The following is a 22,586-nucleotide window of genomic DNA, read 5'->3' on the forward strand; positions in this document are numbered from 1 at the left end:
TAGATGGCACTCGGCTTGTGGTGCCCAAAGTGCCAAAAAATGCATTTGAAGAACCCAACAGCATCGTCTCTTTCCAGAAATGATGACCCAATTATTCAAGATAATCCACAGACCTTGCTGTGAGCAGTTTATATAGGAATTGTTTTCTTTCTACTGAACTACACTAACAAACAGTATCACGGCGCAGACGGAAGTGTGCAGCTAATGGCGTCCTCCACGGCTGAGCTGTAACGTAAGCTAGCTTGGTGCTGCAAGGTGAACTAGCAGTAGATGCACACTTCCCTCTGCGCAGTAATAGTATTGGCAGGTGTAGTAGAAAGAAAATAGTTCCTATATGAGACAGCTCACAAAAAGGTCTGTGGATTATCTTGAGTAACTGGGTCATGATTTCTGGAAAGAGACATTGTTGTTGAGTTTCTGGTGCCTTGAGCACCACAAGCTGAGTGCCATCTAGTTCCATTATATTTGAGAGAATGCAGACACCTCCAAGGCTGATATCTCCATAATCATTAGTTTGATAAATAGCACTGCAGATCAGAGGAAAAAAATTTTTTTTTTTATACAGTATTGTTGATCTGGTGTGCATCATTGAACATGCTCACTTTTAGTCATTGAATGGAGCTCAGTTTGATCATGTGATTTAAGTTTGAGACAGAACACTTTAGAGAACAGGAAACTAAACTCTACCTTGGTTGGTAAGTGCAAAACCAGATCCTTTTTCCTTCTTAACCACCTTGTAGTCGTTGAGACACAGCTGATGAAACCATCAGCATTTAATCAAATGCAATCCAAGACTTGCTTGTCTTGAAGGGCAGCTGACAATTGGTCTGCAGTCTGTCATTCAAAGTGTTTCGGATAACGATCAGGGCAACGAGCTGTGTAACCCCTTTTTATTCAGTGTAGCCATACTTGGCCTACATGCAGAAAAAAGCATGAGAAGCAATGAGATTATGGTGCATGCGACGTAGTCTGCTTATGGAGCATAATATTGTCTCAATAGTCTTTTTATAGCATTCATTACATCATGCATTCCAGCCATTTTGAAACCTAACAATCTTACAGAAACTTTTAAATATTCCATGACCTTTTATACTCTCTTGATAGCTTTGTTCCTGTATTTGTTTAGTTTCTAAACCAACTCAAGTGAAGTTTCTCAACACAGACAAATGCTTTCTGTCTGTAGAGTTTGGTATTAATGCCACTGTGCTGCGTTTTATAAACCTCTTTCAAGCACAGTAACTTTGGGATGCATTTGAACTTGTAACAAAGTACATTTTTTAAGCTGTACTTTCAGTGCTCTTTGTACTGTGTTGATGTTTTATATGCTCACAGTTGATACTACGCCTTGAAAAAATATAATTTCAGAATCTTGCATGTAGTAAAATTGGTTAAGGCCACTTTACAAGGCTTTTAAAGCTCAGTTACCTCCTCCAATTTTGCCATGGCAAGTAATATTTCAAGATTGCAAGGAGCCTGCAGAAAACCATCACCATCAGCCATCACCATTTACATCATCTTAACTGACGTTCAGACCAGTCAGGATTTGACAACATGGGCACCCACTAGCTCACCTGGTAGAGCAGGCGCCCCATGTACAAAGGTTGCATCCCTTCTGCACAGTTGTCCTATCAAAAAGAGAAAAGGACTCAGGACACATCTGAATGTGACCCTGTAGTTTGTCCTGCTTAATGAAATCTGAAAGCTGCGACGCTGTGACCTAATCTTCAGTGGTTCCATGATCTGTGATGCAGAATCGTTTCACAGTCCTTTAAGATGTGGCCGCAGTAATCATTTACAGTTGTAGCACTTTCTTTGTGTCCCTCTCCCTTTGTTTTAATTGAGAAAAGAAGTTCAGATGTACAAGGCCCTCTTTTTTGCAAATGTGGCAGTAACGTATAACTCTGTCTGTATATGAGAAGAGGCTTGTGGGAGTGTGTGAACATTTCATCCGAGGTGTGAAGATTCATAGCTAGGAAAATCCTAATGCTAGTAAAGCTTTTACTTTTATCTTATTAGAAACGGCACATTAAAGGCAAAACAGACGATTTGTAATGGAGTTTATGAAGCTTGAGGCCTTGATAACCAACACAACTTTGACTTTGGAAATATACTTACAGGAGTGGAATGCCATTTCTCTTTTATTAGAAAGAAAAAGATTAAGATAATAAATCTACTCATATCATGTTCCTGAAAGGACAGTAACAAATCCAGCCAATCCAGTTTTACCGAGGCAGGTCTAGGCCTTGAATCATGAGAACTTAGAGCATGAACATTCACATGCTCACGGCGCTGTAATGTAAACATGAGAACTAAAACATAAATACTACTGTATTGGCCTGAACACCCAGATGAGCTCATTATACTCCCTCTTTTTCAACAGTTGCTTTGACTTTTTTATCAGTTATAAAAAAACTTGATGAAACAAAGTAGGCAGATGTACCATTTATAACATCAGTAAAATGTATTGCTTCTGTTTAAATAAAACTACAGTATATGCATAAAGCAGATGACTCCTGAAGGTGAAATTGGGCCTTTGGGACATGCACACCATGCATTGTTCCTCTTGTGGTGACTGCATGTGGACACAAGACAGACAGGAGGAAGCTTGCTAGCCTAGCAGAACAAACAAGCTGTAATATAACACTGCCTTAGTTGTAACAGGTGAAACAAGCAACAGTAGCTCACTCTGGTCAAAAGGGAACATGAGAATTTGTTAACATGATTACAGGACAGTGTTTTTTTTCCATATAAAATTTTAAAGTTTGAACAGGCTCAGTTGGACGTTTAGTGTGACAGCGGAAGCTGACTGTACGAAAGGGTAGCGCAAAAGTCAAGAGCGATCCCACAGCAAAACTTGGGGACCAAAATGAACCTCAACAAACCTCGACTTGAAGCAATCTCGGTCAACTGAGGGGCCTCCAACCAATGATTAGAATCTCTTAGAGATTAGAGTCTTTCAAGGGCAGCCCTAAAGACAATTGTGTTTTTCAAACATAATGTCCAAAAAGGTTTGAGTGTTTTTGCACTGTGAGTGTGCTGCCATGTTTTATGTTTCAAACTCTACCTTGGACTGCACATCCACATTTTTCTACACCTGTCAAGGCCTTCTCATCAAAAACCTAAGTACTGACGTCTGGGGGTGAGGACAAAGTCAGTGATGGATTACTGGCAGTGCACATACTCATTTGGGGTTGGCTTGCACCTGACTGCATTCGGCTTGAAACACCAAATACATCGAGACCTGGTGTGTTTGCTCGTCTGCCTAGATGTTGTCAGGATGTGTATCTATACAGCTAAGTGGGATATAGTGTTTCTGTTAGTAATGTAGGGTGATGGAGACAGCCTGCATACACAACGGCAAGACGCTCCGAAGAGAGCTTCGTGCCGAAGGAGAGTCCTGATCGTATGCATGCACCACTCAGGATCTCCCCATAAAATATTAATCTATCTCGGCTGCAGAGGTACTAACCTTTCGCTAAAGTCATTACTTCAGCCTCTGCTCTGCTGAGGGTGTGTGCAGGCTTGTGTTCAGGAAGCTTCAGGTTGTGTGTGTAGTCTGTGTTCAGTGTATGCTCACTCTTCCACTGCATCAGAGTCTTCTTTATGCAGGGAAAGGGGCCTGAGATAAGACTATTACCCTAATTGTTTGTGCACTTAAGGGTCTGTTTCTTTGAGACCACCATGCCTGGGTTTCCACTTAGAATCATCAATTCCATTTAACTGCTAGTAAGTCCTTTCTGGATTACTTTGCTAGTTTACTCTATACCTGCCGCTTGGCAAGCAAGTTAGGGGTCATATCATCATATGGAAAATCTGTCTCGCCTGATGAGAAACATAAATGAAAGCAGCTGATTAAAATATGAATGCACCAGCCGCTGTGGCAGGTGGACTAGCAACATGACACATATCCAAGAAAAGATGTTGTGTATTTGTCAGTGATCTTTTTCTTGGCTATTAAATCGCTTTAATATCAAGTAGGGCTCCTGATCTGGGGGTGTTTGAGGAAAACCCAACTGATGCTTTACTAAACGTGGTACATTAAAGTGGGCCACTGTGGAATTGTAGAAACTGCTTTAAATGTGAGTTTTAGCTGATAACATTCTTTATCATTAAGTTGACTTTCATCTGTGCTGAACCTTTATCAAAGCTTAAACATAGACTGTAAGATCCTAAAGCCTTCACACAAATCAAAACATATCAATATGGAAGCGTCTGCGCGTTGCTGCCGGAAGGGGAAATAACCCTGGGGAATCATTCAATATCATCTGCTGAAAAATGATGCAGCTGTCTCTCCTGCAACTTTCACTGATTTGCAGTGTTTATTTGAAAAGTGGCTCCTGTTAGTTTATACACACACACCATTATGCATAACAAAGATAATTAGCATAGTCAGACATTTTGATTTGACATAGTCGGAAACGAGCAGGTGATACTAATGGCATTAAAGGTCCTGTATGTGACATTCAGAGCATTAATGTGACAGCAAACCACTATTTTATGTAAAGATACAGTTGAGTGATGTATTTGAGTTTCTCTGTGGTTTGTTATTGTAAGCTGGTACAGCTGTGTATCCCACTGTCTAGCTCTTCCCCACCACTTTGCATTGTGCTTATCCGGTGGTTACACCTTATATCAAAACAGCGTTGTCACAGTAGTGTAGTGCCTGCCCTCTGGGTCCCCCTGGTTTACACCGTTGGCTCTGTCAGCACTGTTGCCGCTATTTAGTGCTGTTTATGACAGTGGTTCCCAACTGGTCCAGCCACGAGGTCCAAATTAGTTCAAGGTCCACACAGTTCCATTCAAAATGGACCCGCAAACTACTTTTGGACTGTGACCCACCAGTTGGGAACCACTGGTTTAAGGAGTTAGCACCTTTAGCTGCTGGCTCCTGGCACAGCCACCTCCTTGTTGAGAACCATGTCCAGACAACTCATATGCTCTGAATATCACAAAGAGCTGCTTTAATAGTTCCTCTGTTCTATTTCATCTCAGGGAAAAAGGGTTTTGTTTTCCATGTCTAATTTGGCTATCCCATTTTAAATTAAATGGCCTCTTTTCATCGAAAGAGAGACTGAAATTTATCATGTTGAAGATCTGTCTTTGGTAGAAAGGTGATATTAGAAATGTCACCTCTGCCATGTGTGAGTGTGACCACAGGGCCTGTACCCCTGTTTTAAATGGCAAAATCTAACACATATACTGCAAGGAGAAATCAGTTTTCAGTAGAGACATTGCTGTCAATTGTAGGTTTTAACAAATGAAACAAAGGCACTTTAAGTTGTGCCTGAAACTTGCTCTATAGGTGCATATTGTGTATCAAAATATTTACCAACAAAATCTACCCCTGGGTGAGGCAAGGGTTATTTAGCAGGCCAGGCTTGACTGATCACAGCTCTCTGCGTGCTGGAATTTGCTTTTCTAGGCAGCCTACCTGCTGAAAAATAAGCTCATATAATCATCAGATGAAAGCACTGTGCCGCTCATTCCCTTTTTTGTTTCTCCCTCCCCCCTCCTCCTTTACATTTTTTTTCCCCTAATATAAATTTGGTTCGTTCAGCATGCTCGCAGCCGTGCATCCAATGCTTCCTGTGAGCAGGCATGTTCTAAATATGCTGATACTACAAAGGAGCAGGGTAGCAGGAAAATATCAAACAAAATGGTGCTCGTGAGATCAATTACATGATAGAAAATGGAGGTTTAAGTCTAGCGTATATGCAGCAGCGTATAGCTGTTCATATTTCAGGGCTTGCCTGCTAGCCGTCTAATCTCTTTCCCCCCACTTTTTCATAAGGAAGAGCTAAAGCTGTTTTTTTAATTGAGTGTTTCCCTAGTTAATCCCTTGCAGGGTGCGTATGTGTGCATGCTCACATGTGTGCTTGTGTGTGATATAAACATGTTTGTGGGTCCGTGTTGCTTGTCTTTGAGTTGAAAGTCATGCAAATGTACACGTTCTCGTGAGTGTGTGAGCATTGCCCATTTTTAAAATGTTTGCTGAATAAAGCAGAAATCCCCTGTGTGGCCATGTGCACTGTGCTGATACAGTATTTGTCTTTGAGAGGGGGCTTGATGGTGCTGTTACTACTGTTTCCAGTTGTGTGCAGTGTGGCACTGAGATTATAGCCTTCCATTCATAAGAAGGGGGGATTTCCTGAGAAGGACCAGCACTACTGTCTCAATAAGCCCCTCAGGATGAGACACAGACACGCACACATGCCACACTTATTTTTTTTTTTGTTGTTGTTTCGAAGGATACTCTGTCACACATAATCAGAGGTAGACGCACTTAAAGGCGATGAAGGTCTCTGAAATGCTGAAGCACCACATTGCAGTCTTGGCCTGTAAAGCATTATCATATCTCGATTCTATTAAAATCAAACCCTCACACATTCGCTCCCAGTGGCGGCATGCCAAGTAGGGCAGGACAACACTGGGGGGACAAGGGATGGAGGTTATTTGGCACAATAGGAGAATGGGAGCCAAGCTAGCCTCCAACAGCAACTAGCCTATCACTCTCAGTAAAAAGATAGTGGTAGCCTATCATCGGGGATCACTCTGTAATGTCAGATCAGGGGCAGCTGTAGTCTAATTAGAGATGCAAGATTATGTCTGGAGGATGGCCTCTTTCAATCCTGGTGGGGCTGCAAATAAATCACTTTGCTCTCCATCAGTAACAAACATTAAGGGCAGCCAGCACCATCCAGGTGGTAATGCATCTAAATTTACGAATATGAAACAAGGCGGTTGCCTGATACTCAGACAGAATTGTCAACTTGTTACACTCGGTTTCCATTAGTCAACATGAGCTTGGAGGAGTGGGTGGATTCAAAGGCAACCACGGTGGTACAGAAGAGTTTGCAGATATGAAATTAGAGGAGAGAGGCTTCCCAGGAGCAGTGAGAACTGAAATATGATATTTATTGTGGTATCTGTTTCATCAAAAATATTATTAATACAGTTAAATATTAATTTGCATCTGCATCTGAACAATTTTGCTGAGGAATAAACTGAAAACATTCAACATAAAATGAACATACAAATGGGTTTCAGAATTAAATGCTTTTCATTCCTGGTATCAAAAAGATTAAATAAATCAAGCACAGCTTCCCACTCATACCTAAGTGCTGTCAGCACTCCAATCTCATTGTGTCATTTACTGTTTTAATTATGAAAAAGCAATCATTTCATTGCTTCCTTAAGTCAGAAAAAAAAGTAATTATAACAAAAGACTAACATGGATGGATGTAGAGATTGATCATCAAAATAATATGCAATGATAATCCAGCTAACTTAACTTTATATTTTATACCTTTTTAAATGTTTCCAAATGACCCATATGCCATGTTTTTATTCTAACACTGTCTCTGCGTTGCTTCCTCTGAAGGAAAATGCTTGTATGGTTACAATTGTAATCTTTTTGTATTCTTTTTATTCAACAAAAAGTACATGGCAGTTGTTGCAAAGCTCTCTGCCAAATGCTTTGGCATTAATGTGCCTTAAAACAGGCTTGCATAAACTATCCAGCCTTTTGAGAAGACTGCTCCGAGATGAATATAGCTTGTGCAGGGCAGATTGCACTTGGTACTGTGTGAAGTGAAATGTTGAGTAACGTTAAACTTTCCACATGTGTATTTCTTTGTCAAAGTATATTAAAACATTCGAGGCGTTGAACGTGTTGCAGTTAGTCCGGCATCAGCCTCGGGGCTATGCTGTAAATACGTCAGCATGGTTTTTATATTGACTCTGACGGTTACAGTTAGACAGTTTGAGAGGCACGTTTTATGTGTTCATTTCGTTGACCAGAAGTTCGGTCTTAACTACATGGTTTAGGACAGGTTTACTACTACTCTTGCAGAGGGAAGGACTATAAGAGAGACACATTTCTGCAAGTAAACTTCTCAAGTAAGAAATGGACTTCTGGAAATTAGACACAAGCTTCACTGATTTCATTTTTCAGTTTGTCATATAGGCAACAATCTTCTGCAATATAGAAAATATTGTGACGCAAACCTGTGTGATTATTTTGTCAATTTCTCCATTTCCTTTCCTGAGCTTGTTGAGGTGTTAGTCTTCTAACCTTCAAATAATTCTAAGACAGCACTAAGCTATCCTTCTCTTACAACTCAAGATTGGCCGATAATAATTTCCATGTCATTGAAACTGCCTTGTGCAAGAGCTCTATAGTCAGTTCTTCACATCAGGAAGACTCAACTGTGACCCTGAAGAGTAGAAGTGACTGCTTTCAGACCTCTTTTTCTCAGTAAGAGGTTAATGTCAAAGTCCTTTCTGTCATTTGAGTTAATATATTTCAGCTTGTGGGGAGGCTGTCGAGTGGAAGGGAGTATGTGCGTTAGTGTTCATAAACCCCTGGGTGGTCCTGTATATCAGCCACAGCAGGATGGAACAGGCTGTAACCATCGCTAAGATGTGGCTTAAGCTTTGTGTGTTTCTGTATATGTGTGTGTGCAATATATACTTGTCATCGTGTTAAGCTCTTTGCTATGCTGCTGTTGTAAATGCCATGATTACAGTATATGGCAGCACCAAGGAGCCACCTCACCATCAATGTACTCTGCCTACACTGGCACAATCGATGATTTCACAGCCCTCAAGTATCTCGTTTCACAGTTCAGGTTTTCCCATATGGGGATCAGAGAGATGCTTTAGCCCTGTTATATGCTGTTAGCTGCTGAGCTGCTGCCTGGTGATGTGACACTGGTATTCTGCTAGGCCCGTATCCCAGCCAGCTTTTATTTGGTAGAGGGAGAACATTGTGTTTTGTCCCATTCAGCTGCTTTGTAATATTTTTTTTCAATTCTTCTGGGTGTCACAGCTGGTTATTTTTCCTTTTTTTTCATGGTGTCACTCTGACTTGGCACATTTCTCAACAATTCATAGTGTCAATGGACATGTGCTGGTGTTGTTTTTCACAGGAAGTGACGTCACCATGAACATTGCCGCCCACATTGCTAAATACACTCCAAGGGCATGTCGCATGGCAACCATAAAGTGTCATTGTCAAGAGGATTTGTGAAATGTAATATCATCCAGAGGGGGCAGGGACGCTAGAAAGAAGGGACATCTCATCAGCACAGTGCCGCTGGAAGAATCTGCTGTTCTCTACTTTACCCATTTATGTAATGTAACGTGTGTGTTTGAGCATTGGTTGGTCCTGGAGTGTCTTTGATACAAAATACCGCTTAGTCTGTATCATCTCGCTCTGTTTGTTCCTAGTAAGGCCTTGTTTTGATGGGATCTGCATTGTTTACCAGATGTGGTAACTGGTCAAGTAAGTTAGACAAGCCTAACGTGTCTGAAAGTGTCTAACAGTTTTAAGGGAATTCAACGAACCGGTGTATTTGTTTTTGTATTTTAACAAGAGAAGCGTGTAGAGGAGCAACAACAATATACAGGTCTTTCAGCTGTCTGTTCTCAGTGGGTCCCTGTTACATCCACAATATATACCTATGTCATTTAGTACATGGATTAGGGTCAGGGTATGTGGAAACTTAAACCACTTAAACCAAGACTAAGAAATTGTCAGTCTCCATTTCTGAATGGGAAGCCAGTCAACACTACAATCAACTGAGCAGTAAACGGATCTTAAAGTTGGACAAAAGCTGGACTGAAAAAAAATCCTCTGTTTGTTTTGTTTACGGCATTGTACTGTATTTCAGAAAATACAGTTTAGTGGTTGTTTGTTGTGGTGTTGTGGTTATTACTTTGCTGCATCTCCACACTGTAGAGTGATTTATACGACAGAGACAGAAAATGAAAGAGCATCTCAGTCAGACGTCTCTTTGTCACCATCTGTTGACATCTGCGTATGTCAGATTATGATGGAAGTAAGCCAGAACGCTACCACAAGGAGCACTTAAAGAAACAAAATTAGGAGGCTTCTAGACATGCTGCTCCTGCATTATACATGGAATCATTTTGAAAAATATGCAGTCTTTCTTTAAAATGGTTGACTTGTGTTAGCAGGTAACAGGTTGGCTTGCTGTCCCTAATAGGACCTACATGTTGCTCTACAGACTGACCTCCTGTCAAGTGGGGCCACTTGGTATCTGAAGAGCTGACTGTCTGACAGAATGAATGTTTGCTAACGAGAAGATATTGGCAAGCACAGGAATCTTTGTTCACACTCTATGAATCTCTAATGTAATCTCATGTGAACAAGCCCTACAGGGACATCCTTCTCACTAGAGACATACCTGCTCCTGCAGCAGTCTGTCAGGGTAGGCCTTTGATTTTGTGTGTGTGGAGCACAGAGCATGTTTGTCTTTGTGGGAAGGCTTTGCAGGTTTGTTGTGTGTATGGAAACGTGTTGGGAGAGTGAGAGAATGAAGATGCTGTCGTATGTCAGTATGATAGCAGTGTGTTTATTTTTTATTTTTTTCCCCCCCATTAACATCACGCCAAGCCAGAGATTTGGCGCCTGTGGCTTCCAAGAGATAGTACATGCGGAGAGGCGCAAGATAGGAAGTGTGTGCATATGTGGTGAGAAAATATATGGGGAAAGGTCACAGGAATAATATGTGACTGTGTGTGAAAGAGAGAGGAGAGTTAGAGGATGAAGCACTGGTGAAAAGTGGAAGCATGCGTCTATTCATTGTGCAATCTGCTGCTATCTGGGCTCCAGATATCATCACATCCCACCAGTCTGTTTTGGTAATTGTACATTAAGCCTTGGTGAGAACTTCAACACTCACAACTAGCAGTGGTAGCTTAAAGGGAAAAATATTGCCAAATGATGTCTGTTTGAATCCGCAGACTAGGTGGGTGCTTCAGCAAAGCACTGAATTCTGTCTTTATAAACTGAGGCAGCTCCCACTGTGTGCATGTTAACACATATATAAGCATTTCCCACCATACTTCAGCTGGTCCCCAATCTGTTATTGCATGTATGATGGGGTCAAAAATAACGTGCTGACAGCTGTACAGAGAGAGATTCATAGAATATTGGCTACTGCTGCAAATGCATTTACTGTTTACGTGCTGCAGTGCAGCAGATGCTAATCTGTGAACTCCTGTTTCACTCCATCTTGCACACTGGTGCAAACCTGCAGGGGGCTACGCACGTGTAGTTGTACCCTTTTTTTTCTCTGCACGATCAACGACGTGCTGTTAATTTTTCTGCCTTGGTCTCTGTGTAAGCCTCTTTTTAATGTCTGTGTGACGACACTGGCTCATCCTTGTCTTATAATCCACGAGACAGTCCCTCACCCCAGCAGTTCATTATCATTCACTAAAAGGCAGTTAAAGGAACACCTCAACCCCCCAGATTTATCATTTGTATTTCAATTACTCTCCCTGTGTCACCTAGAATTTGTGAAAAATTGTATTTCTTACATGCCTCCACGGTGAGTGAAAAATTCAGGAATTTAGAAAAGGTCTTGATGAATTGAAGTAAATGGGGAAGACGTGAACAACAGCAAAACTGAATCAAAACATACATTTACAAACTCTCACAGAATTTGTGCAGTATAATCCAAGTCTCATTTATCCAGTTGTGTGCTCAGTACTTCCAAACACATGCACTTTTTTCTAAGACGTAAGCATAAAAAGTGTCATGCACGGCCTGGGCAAGTGCGTGCATTTAACCTCTGCTCGTACATTCCATTGAAATCCTGCCTACCAGCGTGTTCATTGGGCAGGAGGTGACAGGTGTGAGCGAGTGACAGCAGAGCTCCTCACCAATAAATGAGCTGTGAGGTGAGATTGGATTATACTGCACGAATAGTGTACGAGTTTGCAAACTGATGTTTTGATATAGTCTTGCTGTTGTTAAACATGGCTCCTATTTATTTCAGTTCATCAAAAATGATCTCAGATTTTTAAATCTTCATTGACCGTGGAGGTATAAATTTTCTTCACAAATTGAAGGTAACATGGGGGTGAGTAACTGATAAACAAATGATCATTTTGGGGGTGAAGTATCCCTATAACTGTCTTAAACTCAACTTCACGTGTTTATTCTGACATTTCTTTTTTACTGTGAAATACAATAGTAGTATTTGCATTGAAAGAGTACATTTAAAGGAGCAGTGTGAGGGATTTAGGGGGACATATTGACAGAAATGGAATAAAATATAGGATGGATCTTTTATTTAGTGTATAGTGACCTGAAATAATGAATTGTTGTGTTCTCCTCACCTTAGAATGAGCTGCCATGTTTCTACGGTAGCCCAGAACGGCCAAACCAAAATGGCCACATATAGGGGCCGTTCACTTTTTTGCATGCAAACAAGCCCCAGGCAACAAGCAGCACCAGAGTTTCACTGATTTGTAATGTGGAATGGCTTTATTCAGTGTTTCTAGCTGTTTACATCTGCTGGTCCGTTTGTTTTGGAGAGGAAGAGACCTCTGCAGATAAGTCGGCTCCTGATAAAATCCTCCCAAACAATGAACACTGAAGGAATCTTAGGTGGGAGAAGGTTTAGCTGGTTGCAGTCTGCAGTTCATCACTAGATGCAACCAGATCCCCCTAATTCTTATACACTTCACCTTTGAAATATTTGTTGTCTCTTTCATATCTCTTGTTCCTTAAAGGATAGGTTCACATTTTTCAAGTCCATCTCAAAGCAATAGTCACATGCCCATATGTACATCAATGAGGTTACTGGCTGCTGTAGTTCCTCCTGTTCTTACTGGCCACAATGAGCTGAAAGAAATGAACAGTGTAATTCTCCCGTGACACTGACACAGTAAATGCCATGCTGTAATAGAATTATGTAGGCCTTCATAACACATGCTTGAGTTAACTGGATTGAAGATATTTTTATTGTTGTTTGATTTATTTTAGAACTGATATGAATACTGACGTCATTTGGGGTTGAATTTACTTTGATTCTGATTATACTTGAGAATTCATTTTTATACCAGTCAAATGCCCAAAGACTGTGTTGACAAATGCCTTAAAGAAACAGCTCATAGTTGGTGATCAACTGCATGGACAAAATACTCCTGTTAACAACAATGCAGTGCACATTACGATACTTAATTAGAGCAGTTACTCTGGCCTTCATCTCATGTATTCACAGTGTGCTCTTTCCTCTCACAGGAAAATTGTCATCAAGATTGGGAAGAAGAAAAAGCGAAAGCCGGAGTCTTCAGAGGAGTCGGATGATGACCCTCCCCCTCGACACAGTTCTAAAGATGACGACTCTGTAAGATCCAGCGCATACACACACTCGCAAACTGACATATAAACCTACAGTACAAGTCACTATTATTGTAACTGGGGCTGTAATGCTTGGGAATACTCGGAGTGTATTTTCATCCCACTTTATCATATTAAAACACTAATCCTAAACTGTAAGATAACACTTGGGTTTTCAGTGGGAATTTGCCTTCTTTTGTTTTTTTAACTTCCTACCTTATTTAGATGAGGTGTTGATGCCATTACAGTCACACCTCTGCTAAAAGAAAACAATCTGGATTCTCTTCTGTTGCGATTCTGATGCAGCGTATTGAGTGAAGTGGTGTCTTCAGTCTGACTGTTGACACTGCTGCTGAGCCTGGAGGAAGGCTTCACAGTTTTCATTTGAGCCCGGGAGGATTGACACTGTGGTTCACGTGGGGGTCACGCACTGGGTGGCTATCTCCAGTACACGTCCTTATCTGTGGTGATAATGGATATATGACAGAGGCGTCATCAACACAGCATTATCTAGGTCAAAGCACCAACAATAGCACCTTCATGTTTGCATGCACACACCTAAATTTAACAGCTATTCATCTGAAGGGAAATGTCGCCGCAAACAACCAGTGATGTTGAAATCCTCCAGGGATATTTTGTTTGTTTGATAACGTAACACTTAGCTAAATTAAATTATCACATACTTTCTATTTCAAATCCAGAGTGGTGATCTTATTTTCCACTTAAGAGAAGGTACTGCTGTGGAAAATTAGTGATTGCTCACCTGAGGTTGAGATTATTAAAAAAAAAATACCAGGGGGAGGGTATCCAGTACTCCCTAATGAAATTCTCTAAGATGTACACTGGCTGTTTTCTGTGTGATCTGATTAACGATGACAATTGAAGCAGGTGACACTTATCTTTTGTTCTAGCACAGTCCTGTGCTGCTTTGCTCACTGCTAAGTCATGACAGATATCTGCTATGTTAAGAGTGGCATGTCTGAATGAGTGAGGATGACAAGTGACTTTGTCTCCTCCTTCGCCCCACCACCCCTCTCCCTTTCTCTCCTTTTTGCCTCCTATCCGGACTATTGCCTTTGATATAATTACGCTCGTTAAATGGCGCCCCTGGCCTTAATTAAAACAGTCTGTTGATGACTCATTTAGGATGATCCTGTGGAAGGAGTCAAAGTAGCATGGCTGACAGCTAGAAAAGAAGCATGGCCACCCCAGGGGTTCAGCCCCATTGTGGTGGCATGTGGCAGGTTTGACTTTCCAGCTTCTGGTCAGCTTGGCTTTGGGGATGTGAGGGTATATCTCCACGGGGATATTATACTCCACACCTAATTAACTTTGGCTCAGTGGCATTTATTCCTAATTAACTACATATTATCATTAGGAGGGGCTCGTGTATTGATGCAGGATACAGCAGCCCACGCATATGATAATTATAAAGGCTTGACAGGAAGGAATAGAAAGAGCTGAATTTTGGAGCACTCTTGTTTTGTGTGGGGGTTTCTGACTTTAAGTCATAATATTTTTTCTGAATTTCTTCCTTGGTTTGTTGAAATTTCACAAGGTCATTTATGGGTTATGTTTTTCATGACATTTTGGCAGATGGATAACCCATATTATTACCCTTTTCAATATAGGTTGGTGTGATTGAGCCTTGATAATTAATCAGTGATAAATCAATTTGAGGTACAGTCAGTATAACTCTGGTAACGTCAGTGATTCACATGCATTAAATTGTGACATTGATGCTTTTTCTGATGCACAGTAAGATGGTGCTAGTTAACAAGCACACTGGAGAATAAACTAGTTTTGGTTTTTCAGTGGTAAAATTGATGTATGAAGGCATCCAGAGCAGTTGGATATCGTTCTACTTTCACCTCGTCTTTCTTTTCCAGAAGAGGCGATCTAATCGCCAGGTGAAGAGAAAGAAATACGCTGAGGAGCTGGAGGCCAGGTTGTCGGATGATGAGGTCAAGGTTATTGTCAAAGCCAAGAAAACCAACACTGCAGCATCCAAGCAGCCCGCTGTTCAGCTCTTTGTAGTAAGTACTTCTGCCTATAACTTGCTAGTAGCGAAAAAATAGAGTTTAAATTCATTCATTTTTTAGAGGACATGAAAAATATCGCAGCAGAGCGCACAGTAGAGTAAAGTGATTTTCATTGCTCATGAATCTTAGTTATTTTAAGTGTTTGTTGGATTACAAACAAGAATGCATGCAAATGATTGTTTTTTTTCTGTGGAAATGATACAGAAGAATATTTTTGGAAAGAACTTATTTATATACTGCAAAACAAAAGCACATTTTGTAGAAGAACAACAGTACGGCACGCACGGTGAAGTGCAGCACAGCCTGTTCTCTTCACCGAGACATTGTGATGTACAAACCAGGACCCCTGCAGTATGCCTGTACAAACAGGACAGATACATATTCAGAGCCTATTTTTAATAATTTAGATGCAACGGCAGAGAAATTAGGATGGGATTATTGTGACGACAGCTCTGCTCAGAAACCGTTTTCCCACAAATATATTGCCCAAAAGTTCCACCCTGGTTTCCGTGGTCTAAATCAGGCACACTTTTTCCAGTTGCTCTGAACAGGTGGAGGCAGTACTAGAGTGGTAAACTCTTTCTCCTTCAGTCAGTTATAGACATGTGAAACAAAGTCACAAATATGCCCCAGGGCTTTAACATATGACGGTCTCTAAACATGGGTCCTCTTTTCAGATGAGCAAGAAACAGACAAAAAGAAGAGGAGAAACCTCAGGAAGAGCTCAGTTGCATGCAGTGTGTGCAGCTTTTATTTCCATTTTGTATTATTACACACTGTGGTGTGTGGTTTTTGTATTAGGAAGTGTCCTGAGGCTTATGCAAATTCCTGCTGTGGGAGACTATACAGCAACACTTGATATTAAATGTATCGTGTCCACTGCATTTGCAGGAGAATCCCAGTGAAGAGGATGCTGCTGTTGTTGACAAAATCATGTCTTCTCGTATGGTCAAGAAGGAGGTAGTGATTTACTGTATTTTCTTTTCCTGCTTTCAAGTGATTGTAACAGATAAATTACCACACAATTAGGTTGGAAGTTGCTATTGCAATCATTTTGCTGGATATTGAGATCTGAATTATTAATCACCACAAATAATGTTGTCAGCACAACATTGTTTCACTTGATATTTATCTGTTATCAACATCTTAAACGTGTGTAATTACATATTATGTCATTTTAAATATCTCTTCAGGTCTCTCCAGGAGTGGTGGTCGAAGGGGAGGAGTTCTTTGTAAAATACAAAAACTAGTAAGTGTATTCATTCAGTCATTCAGTTTATATTTTGTGATTATTTGTGTGTATTATGCCTGTAATCATCCCAGTTTAAGTAAGTGAAAGGATGCTAAATTAGAGCTGTGTGATTACACAAGCATCTCAGGCATGCTTGGGACAGCTTTCAGTATTGCCATGTAAATTTTCCAAAGAGTGATTAAATTTCTCTTCTCTGAACTCGGCATATTAAAAATCCTAGTGAACCATAGGTTTACTACCACAGCCTCCCAGAGAAATAATTTCTTTGCACATGACGGATAATCTTCACCCAGATTGCATTCATTATGTTTTCAGCCTAATGATGAAAAGTATTGAAAAATTGACGTCACATTAGAAATTTGATGAAACCAAATATGACAGAGGAGATCAGCGACTTTCTGAACGTCATGTCTGTGACCAAATCTGCACTCTGTGATCACACCTGCTGGCCTCAGCGGTCGCCCCAGATGCTGTTAGAAGGTGTTTTTCAGGGTTTCTCACCTCAGTCCGAATGTGTGTGTGTGTGTGTGTGTGTCTGTGTTTGTGTGTCAGCTCCTACCTACACTGTGAGTGGGCCACAGAGCAGCAGCTGGAGAAGGACAAGAGGATTCAGCAGAAGATCAAACGTTTCAAGATGAAACAAGCACAGAGGGCACTCTTCTTTGCAGATGTAAGGCTGTGTGGCTGTGTTTTTGTCTGCAGCATATTGTCTTTATGTGCACACTCCATATTTGGGCATTTGTTATGAGCAGGTGTGTGTTTTCACAACGTGGTGTCTCTTAGGACATGTGCGTTTTGGTTAGCGTACATGCATATGAATGCTGTGTGTGGGGATGTTTAATTTACTTTTTGTGTTTGGTCCGTGTGGGCAGGCACATCTGTGTGCATAAATTAGAATCTCTTTACTCGCTCTGTCGATACAGTAGTGATACTTGTCTCAGATTCCAGATGGTGAGTGGGCATTCAGGCTTATTCTCTCCTTTTCTTTCCCTCATGTCTTTCTTTCTGCCGCTCTCAGATGGAAGAGGAGCCCTTTAACCCCGACTATGTAGAGGTAGACAGAGTGCTGGAGGTGTCGTATTGTGAGGACAAAGACACAGGAGAGGTAAAGTGAATTCTCTTTCATTTGTTAATCATATCCGCCAGTAGCTTATTTATTTGTGTCGACGTGCCTGAACATGCGTTTGCTCCTTTTCAGTATTTTTGTGGTTCTTGCTCCTTTCAGTATATTCTCCACTCTAGTGATGTCTTTGTATCTCAGAAGGGCCCAAGGCCATGCTGACGGGCTTCCTCGCAGCCTTTGTTAATATTATAAAAGCAGAGCTTGGCCTCGCTCGAGTCTTTTGCAGCGCTAATTCTCCTCTGCCTGGTGCAGGAGGTGGTGTATTACCTGGTGAAGTGGTGCTCTTTGCCTTACGAGGACAGCACCTGGGAGCTAAAGGACGACGTAGATCAGAGCAAGATTGAAGAGTTTGAGCAGCTGCAGGCAGTGAAGCCAGACTCGCGCAGAGCGGTAAGCCATGCCCGACGACGTTCCTCACTTATCACTTTGTTGCATTTTCCTCTTTTGCCTTCATAATGTATATGCACTGTGTTTGTTTTATTCTGTTGCTGGCATTTGAAAGTGCTAATAAGGGAGTTCCTTGCGAAGGAAAAATGCTTCTTTTCTTATAATGATTTGTTGTAGTGGAATCTTTGAAAATGTGTTTACACTGCACCAACCACCACCCAACATACTACATGGTGAAATTAATAGGCATCATTAGCCAAAAGACCACACTGAAGAGGGAACAAACTGAGGAGACTCAGAAACACCTGCTGCCACTCACTTCAAGAGCACTGAATGATGTGTCTGCTGTAAAAGTAAAAACATGACTTTGTTTTCATCACGAGATATTTCCTCGGTAAGATTAGAGATAAAACTTGAAGAGGAAGAAAAAAAACAAAGGGCTGAAAGAAGATCATGTTTTCAACTGCTACCTATAGCTTCTGCTACATGGAGCAAAAAACATGGTTGTATGTATAGTATATTATAACTGTACAACACGCAGATTCATCATGTTTTTTGTATTGCCCAGGATAATCACACCCACTGAGATTGTTTCTCCTCTTGCCACAGTCACCTTCCCGTCCAACGGGAAGGTTCACACTCTGCAAACCTGTTGTTTTAAATGTGGAGCATTGATATAAATGCATTTAATGCTTGCAGCCGTGCACCTGCAGTATGAGCAGGGTGGCTCAAGTTTGAGATGAATAGTGAGAATGCAAACACCATCACGCCACCGTTTCCTGTATTTCCCTACTTGCCTTGTCTTAAAAAACATCAGCACTCACTGGCTTTCTTCACTTTTCCTAAAATAGTCTCTTTTATTATTGCCATCATCGTGTATGAAATGTAAAGACAGAGTTCATTTCGAAACACTCGTTTTAACACTCCATATAAAATTTGTCACTTAGGAGCGGCCCCCGGCCAATCTGTGGAAGAAGAAGGAGCAGTCGAGGGAATACAGGAATGGTAACAGCCTCAGGGACTACCAGCTAGAGGGGGTCAACTGGCTCCTCTTCAACTGGTACAACAGGTCAGTTTTAAATAGTGTATATGTGTACGTGCACACACCCACAGCCTGTACAAACTGAACCCCCGCCCCCTATAGGGTATCATTTGTTAGTCTATAACTGTTACCCTTCGTGATTTAACATAACAAGACTGAACTTTTATTGAAGCTATATAATAAATTTATATCCAGGTGTAATCAAAAGTACAGCTAGAATCAATGTGATACAGCAGTATAATAAAATGAGGGCAAATAATGGAGGTAACATTGTAATGAGAATGTCGTAGATTGTTATGCCTTTCAAGCAAATGCCCTGGCACAGGGACATGCTGCCACTTTGCATAGGTTCAGTAGCTTCAGTGCACTTCTCAAATGGAAAGACAGATAGTAGATTTAGCATATATCTCACACCTCAAGCAAAATGGCATCTCTTAACATACTGTAAACCTCCAGTAATCCCATGCCGATAGAGTACTACAGTATATTTATTGATTCAGAGATTTTACATAGGCATCATGTATTTCAAGAGGATTCCTCTGGGTGCGTTGGAGCCGCAGATAATGAATAATGAATCACTTTTCCTGGTGTGTGTCTGTGTGTGTGTGTGGACCACGCTGTGATTTGGCTGTATTCACATGATTTGGTTGGGCCTGCGAGGAGAGTCAAATTTCCTGTCAAGGTGCACACTGCTGCAACAACAATTGCTTTTCTGCGCCCACGATCACAAAAGAAGCGGCGCACAGTACATCTGGAGCACAAAGTGTCAGTGTGCTTGCATTAACCCTGGGAATTGGCTTTATGTGTGAGCATGCAGGAGTTTGTGTATGCCTACGCAGAGAGATTCATCAAAAGTAGAGAGCTGCTTAAGAGGCCAGTGGGAATATCTGCACGTTGCAATTAGCATCAAGACATAATACCCCCACCCACTGGACAGCTGAATAAATGGTTTGCTGGAGTACACCACGCAGCAGAGGCAGTTGCATTTGCCATTATGTTGTATCTCATCTCTTTGCTCTGTTATTACTGCTGATGATGTCGTTTTCTCCTCCATTGTTTGCTGTTTATTCTTTTAGTATCATGGGACTTTTTCATTTTTCTTCCTTTCCTCTTGTTGTATTTCTTTAAACAACTTTTTTGTCCCATAATACATTTCTCTTGTTTGCTCTGAATCAGTACAAGAGTTACATGAAACCAAAATGCTCACAGTGAATACACACACACACACACTTTCTCCTGGTGGTATGGAGACACAGCATGTCATAGTTACACTTTTTTCCACACAGTTGTCATTGATTTGTAAATAGTTCATCACCTTTCACTACACTACACATTCACTTTCCTCTGCTGTTCTTACTCTACCCCAATTACGTCTCCACTTTTTCCTCTCCTAACCCTTGTTATCTCCACCTGTCAGACGAAACTGCATCCTGGCAGACGAGATGGGCCTGGGAAAGACCATCCAGTCCATCACATTCCTAGAGGAGATCCACCGTGTGGGCATTAAAGGGCCATTCCTCATCATCGCTCCGCTCTCCACCATCGCCAACTGGGAGCGCGAGTTCCGTACTTGGACCCACCTCAACGTCATCGTCTACCATGGAAGCATGGTCAGCAGGCAGATGCTCCAACAGTATGAGATGTATTTCAGGGACACGCAGGTAAAGGACCAGAGACCTTTTTGCCTTTTTATTTTTACAGCCCTTTTTTTTGAGCGGGGTGTTGGTTCACTGAGCACAAATACTCTTATTACATAAGCATAAATAAAAGATAGAAAAAAAGATCAAATAAAATGAGTTGGCAGCATAAATACAAACATTGTAGTCCCACAACAAAATCAGCACAAGACTGTCAACATATTACACAGGGGTAGTGCAGCACATATAGTACATTACATACCAACCTCAGTATGTTCCTCTCTTAGGGAAAAAAGTTAAACAGCAATAAAAATCTTTTTTATTTGCAAGGTTTAATTTTGAGGCTTCAGACACATGCCTCTCTGTAGCATGTGACCTTCTACCATACTGTCTTCACCATTAAGAGCTTAATATATTAGTATCAAGTAAGTGCACAAAGATTTAAGAGTCCCAAGATTGAAGCCTAAAACCCTGCTAGTGCCCCCTAGAGAGTGCACTCTTCATAATGCATTAATAATGTCTTGTTAGATGCAGCTTGATTTTATACTTGATATTGATTTCATGTTTACAGATGCAGTTGTTAGCAGTACAGCTATTGCTGTTGTATGTTTTAAGGAAGAACACTGCTTTCCTTCCTCCTGTCGTCTGTGTGTTTTGTCACCACACTTGTTATTTTAGCCTGAGAAAAGTCTTACGCCAGGTTCACACTGGATGTGGAAGCGCCCTGATTTGTAAATTGTCATTCACACCAGAAGCGCATTTCACTGCGCCGGCCAGCAAGCGATTCTGCTCTCTGCTCTGTTAAAATCACATGTAGAGCTCTGCCTCTGTCTGATCGTGTGCGTGTGTGATTGTGTGAGTTGGCTGTGTGTGTGTGTGATTGTGTGAGTTGGCTGTGTGTGTGTGTGTGTGTGTGATTGTGTGTGTGTGTGTGTGTGTGTGTGTGTGTGTGTAAGCATGGGATGTATATTCTATCATTTATCATGGTCAGATCATTTATATTATATTTGATACACACTTTATATCGTTAAAAAAAAAAAACAACACATTTTCAGTGTGTTTTCTTGCTAGTTTCGCTCACGGGAAAAATAGACCAGACACTGAAACTATCACTGCAGATTGCGAGCAGGCCAGGGCACTCGGCGCCCCAGCACGTCCACTGTGATCCGCCTAATCGCTTAATATGAGCGCAGAGAGCAAGCGGGCAGCGCTCCACGGAAAATCTGCGCACTTGGCAGCGCTCCTGCGTGCAGTGTGAACCCAGCATTTAGGAGCCGGTCAAGAATCAGTCGTGGATACGCAGCGAGGCATTCAGCTTGTCTCACGTACCTAACAACACAAATGGAATTGTGAGGATTGAGAGGCCGTTAACTCCCTCCTGACACGCCTAATCTTCCCCCTTTAAAGTCTGGCGAGCAGAAAGCGACTTCCCTGTGCTTACCTTCAGAATGGAAAGCACTGATTCACTTCGATTAAAATAATCACAGTGCTGCTCTATAGAGAACAGCAGCACTGTGTCAGCAACATGAAGTCCTGTGAGTAATCTAATGATATGTTTGAAAACAGGAGGCCCGCATACAACAATGGGAGTCGGATATTGAAAAGCGAGGCAGAACGTGATTACCATGTGTAACACAAAGCCTAGATACACTGCAACTCTGTCTAATGCGGCAGACTCACTTAGCACAATGTCTCTGAGCAGAAAACACCTGTAGGAAGAGGAATGTTTCCGGGAAGGGAAAATGTATTTTATGTGACGTTGATAATTCTGTCATTCAGTCATGTCAAAAGGTTCGACAAAGGTTCAGCATCTGTACTCTTAAACAGTGCCACAGATTTTACATAATTTTCTGGAGCCCATGATTTCTTACGGTGTTGGGTAAGAGAGGATTTTTATGAATAAGTGGTTCATAGTACCAACATGGCATATAACAAGATCCAAAG

The 22,586-nt window shown here is 41.4% G+C and overlaps 1 protein-coding gene across 6 annotated transcripts in view; it reads left to right on the top strand.

The window, feature by feature from the left end:
- chd9 (chromodomain helicase DNA binding protein 9) overlaps positions 1-22,586 on the top strand; it is a 78,594-nt gene that overhangs the window by 32,579 nt on the left and 23,429 nt on the right. For all 6 annotated transcript variants that reach the window (XM_033625688.2, XM_033625712.2, XM_033625719.2 and 3 more), the window contains 9 exons: positions 13,061-13,166; positions 15,049-15,195; positions 16,093-16,161; positions 16,395-16,450; positions 17,006-17,123; positions 17,472-17,558; positions 17,829-17,966; positions 18,911-19,032; positions 20,423-20,666. In XM_033625688.2, coding sequence (XP_033481579.2) covers positions 13,061-13,166; positions 15,049-15,195; positions 16,093-16,161; positions 16,395-16,450; positions 17,006-17,123; positions 17,472-17,558; positions 17,829-17,966; positions 18,911-19,032; positions 20,423-20,666 — 1,087 coding nt within the window. The remainder of the gene's footprint in view (positions 1-13,060; positions 13,167-15,048; positions 15,196-16,092; positions 16,162-16,394; positions 16,451-17,005; positions 17,124-17,471; positions 17,559-17,828; positions 17,967-18,910; positions 19,033-20,422; positions 20,667-22,586) is intronic.

This window comes from Epinephelus lanceolatus, chromosome 2, assembly GCF_041903045.1.
Source record: "Epinephelus lanceolatus isolate andai-2023 chromosome 2, ASM4190304v1, whole genome shotgun sequence".
NCBI lineage: Eukaryota > Metazoa > Chordata > Actinopteri > Perciformes > Serranidae > Epinephelus > Epinephelus lanceolatus.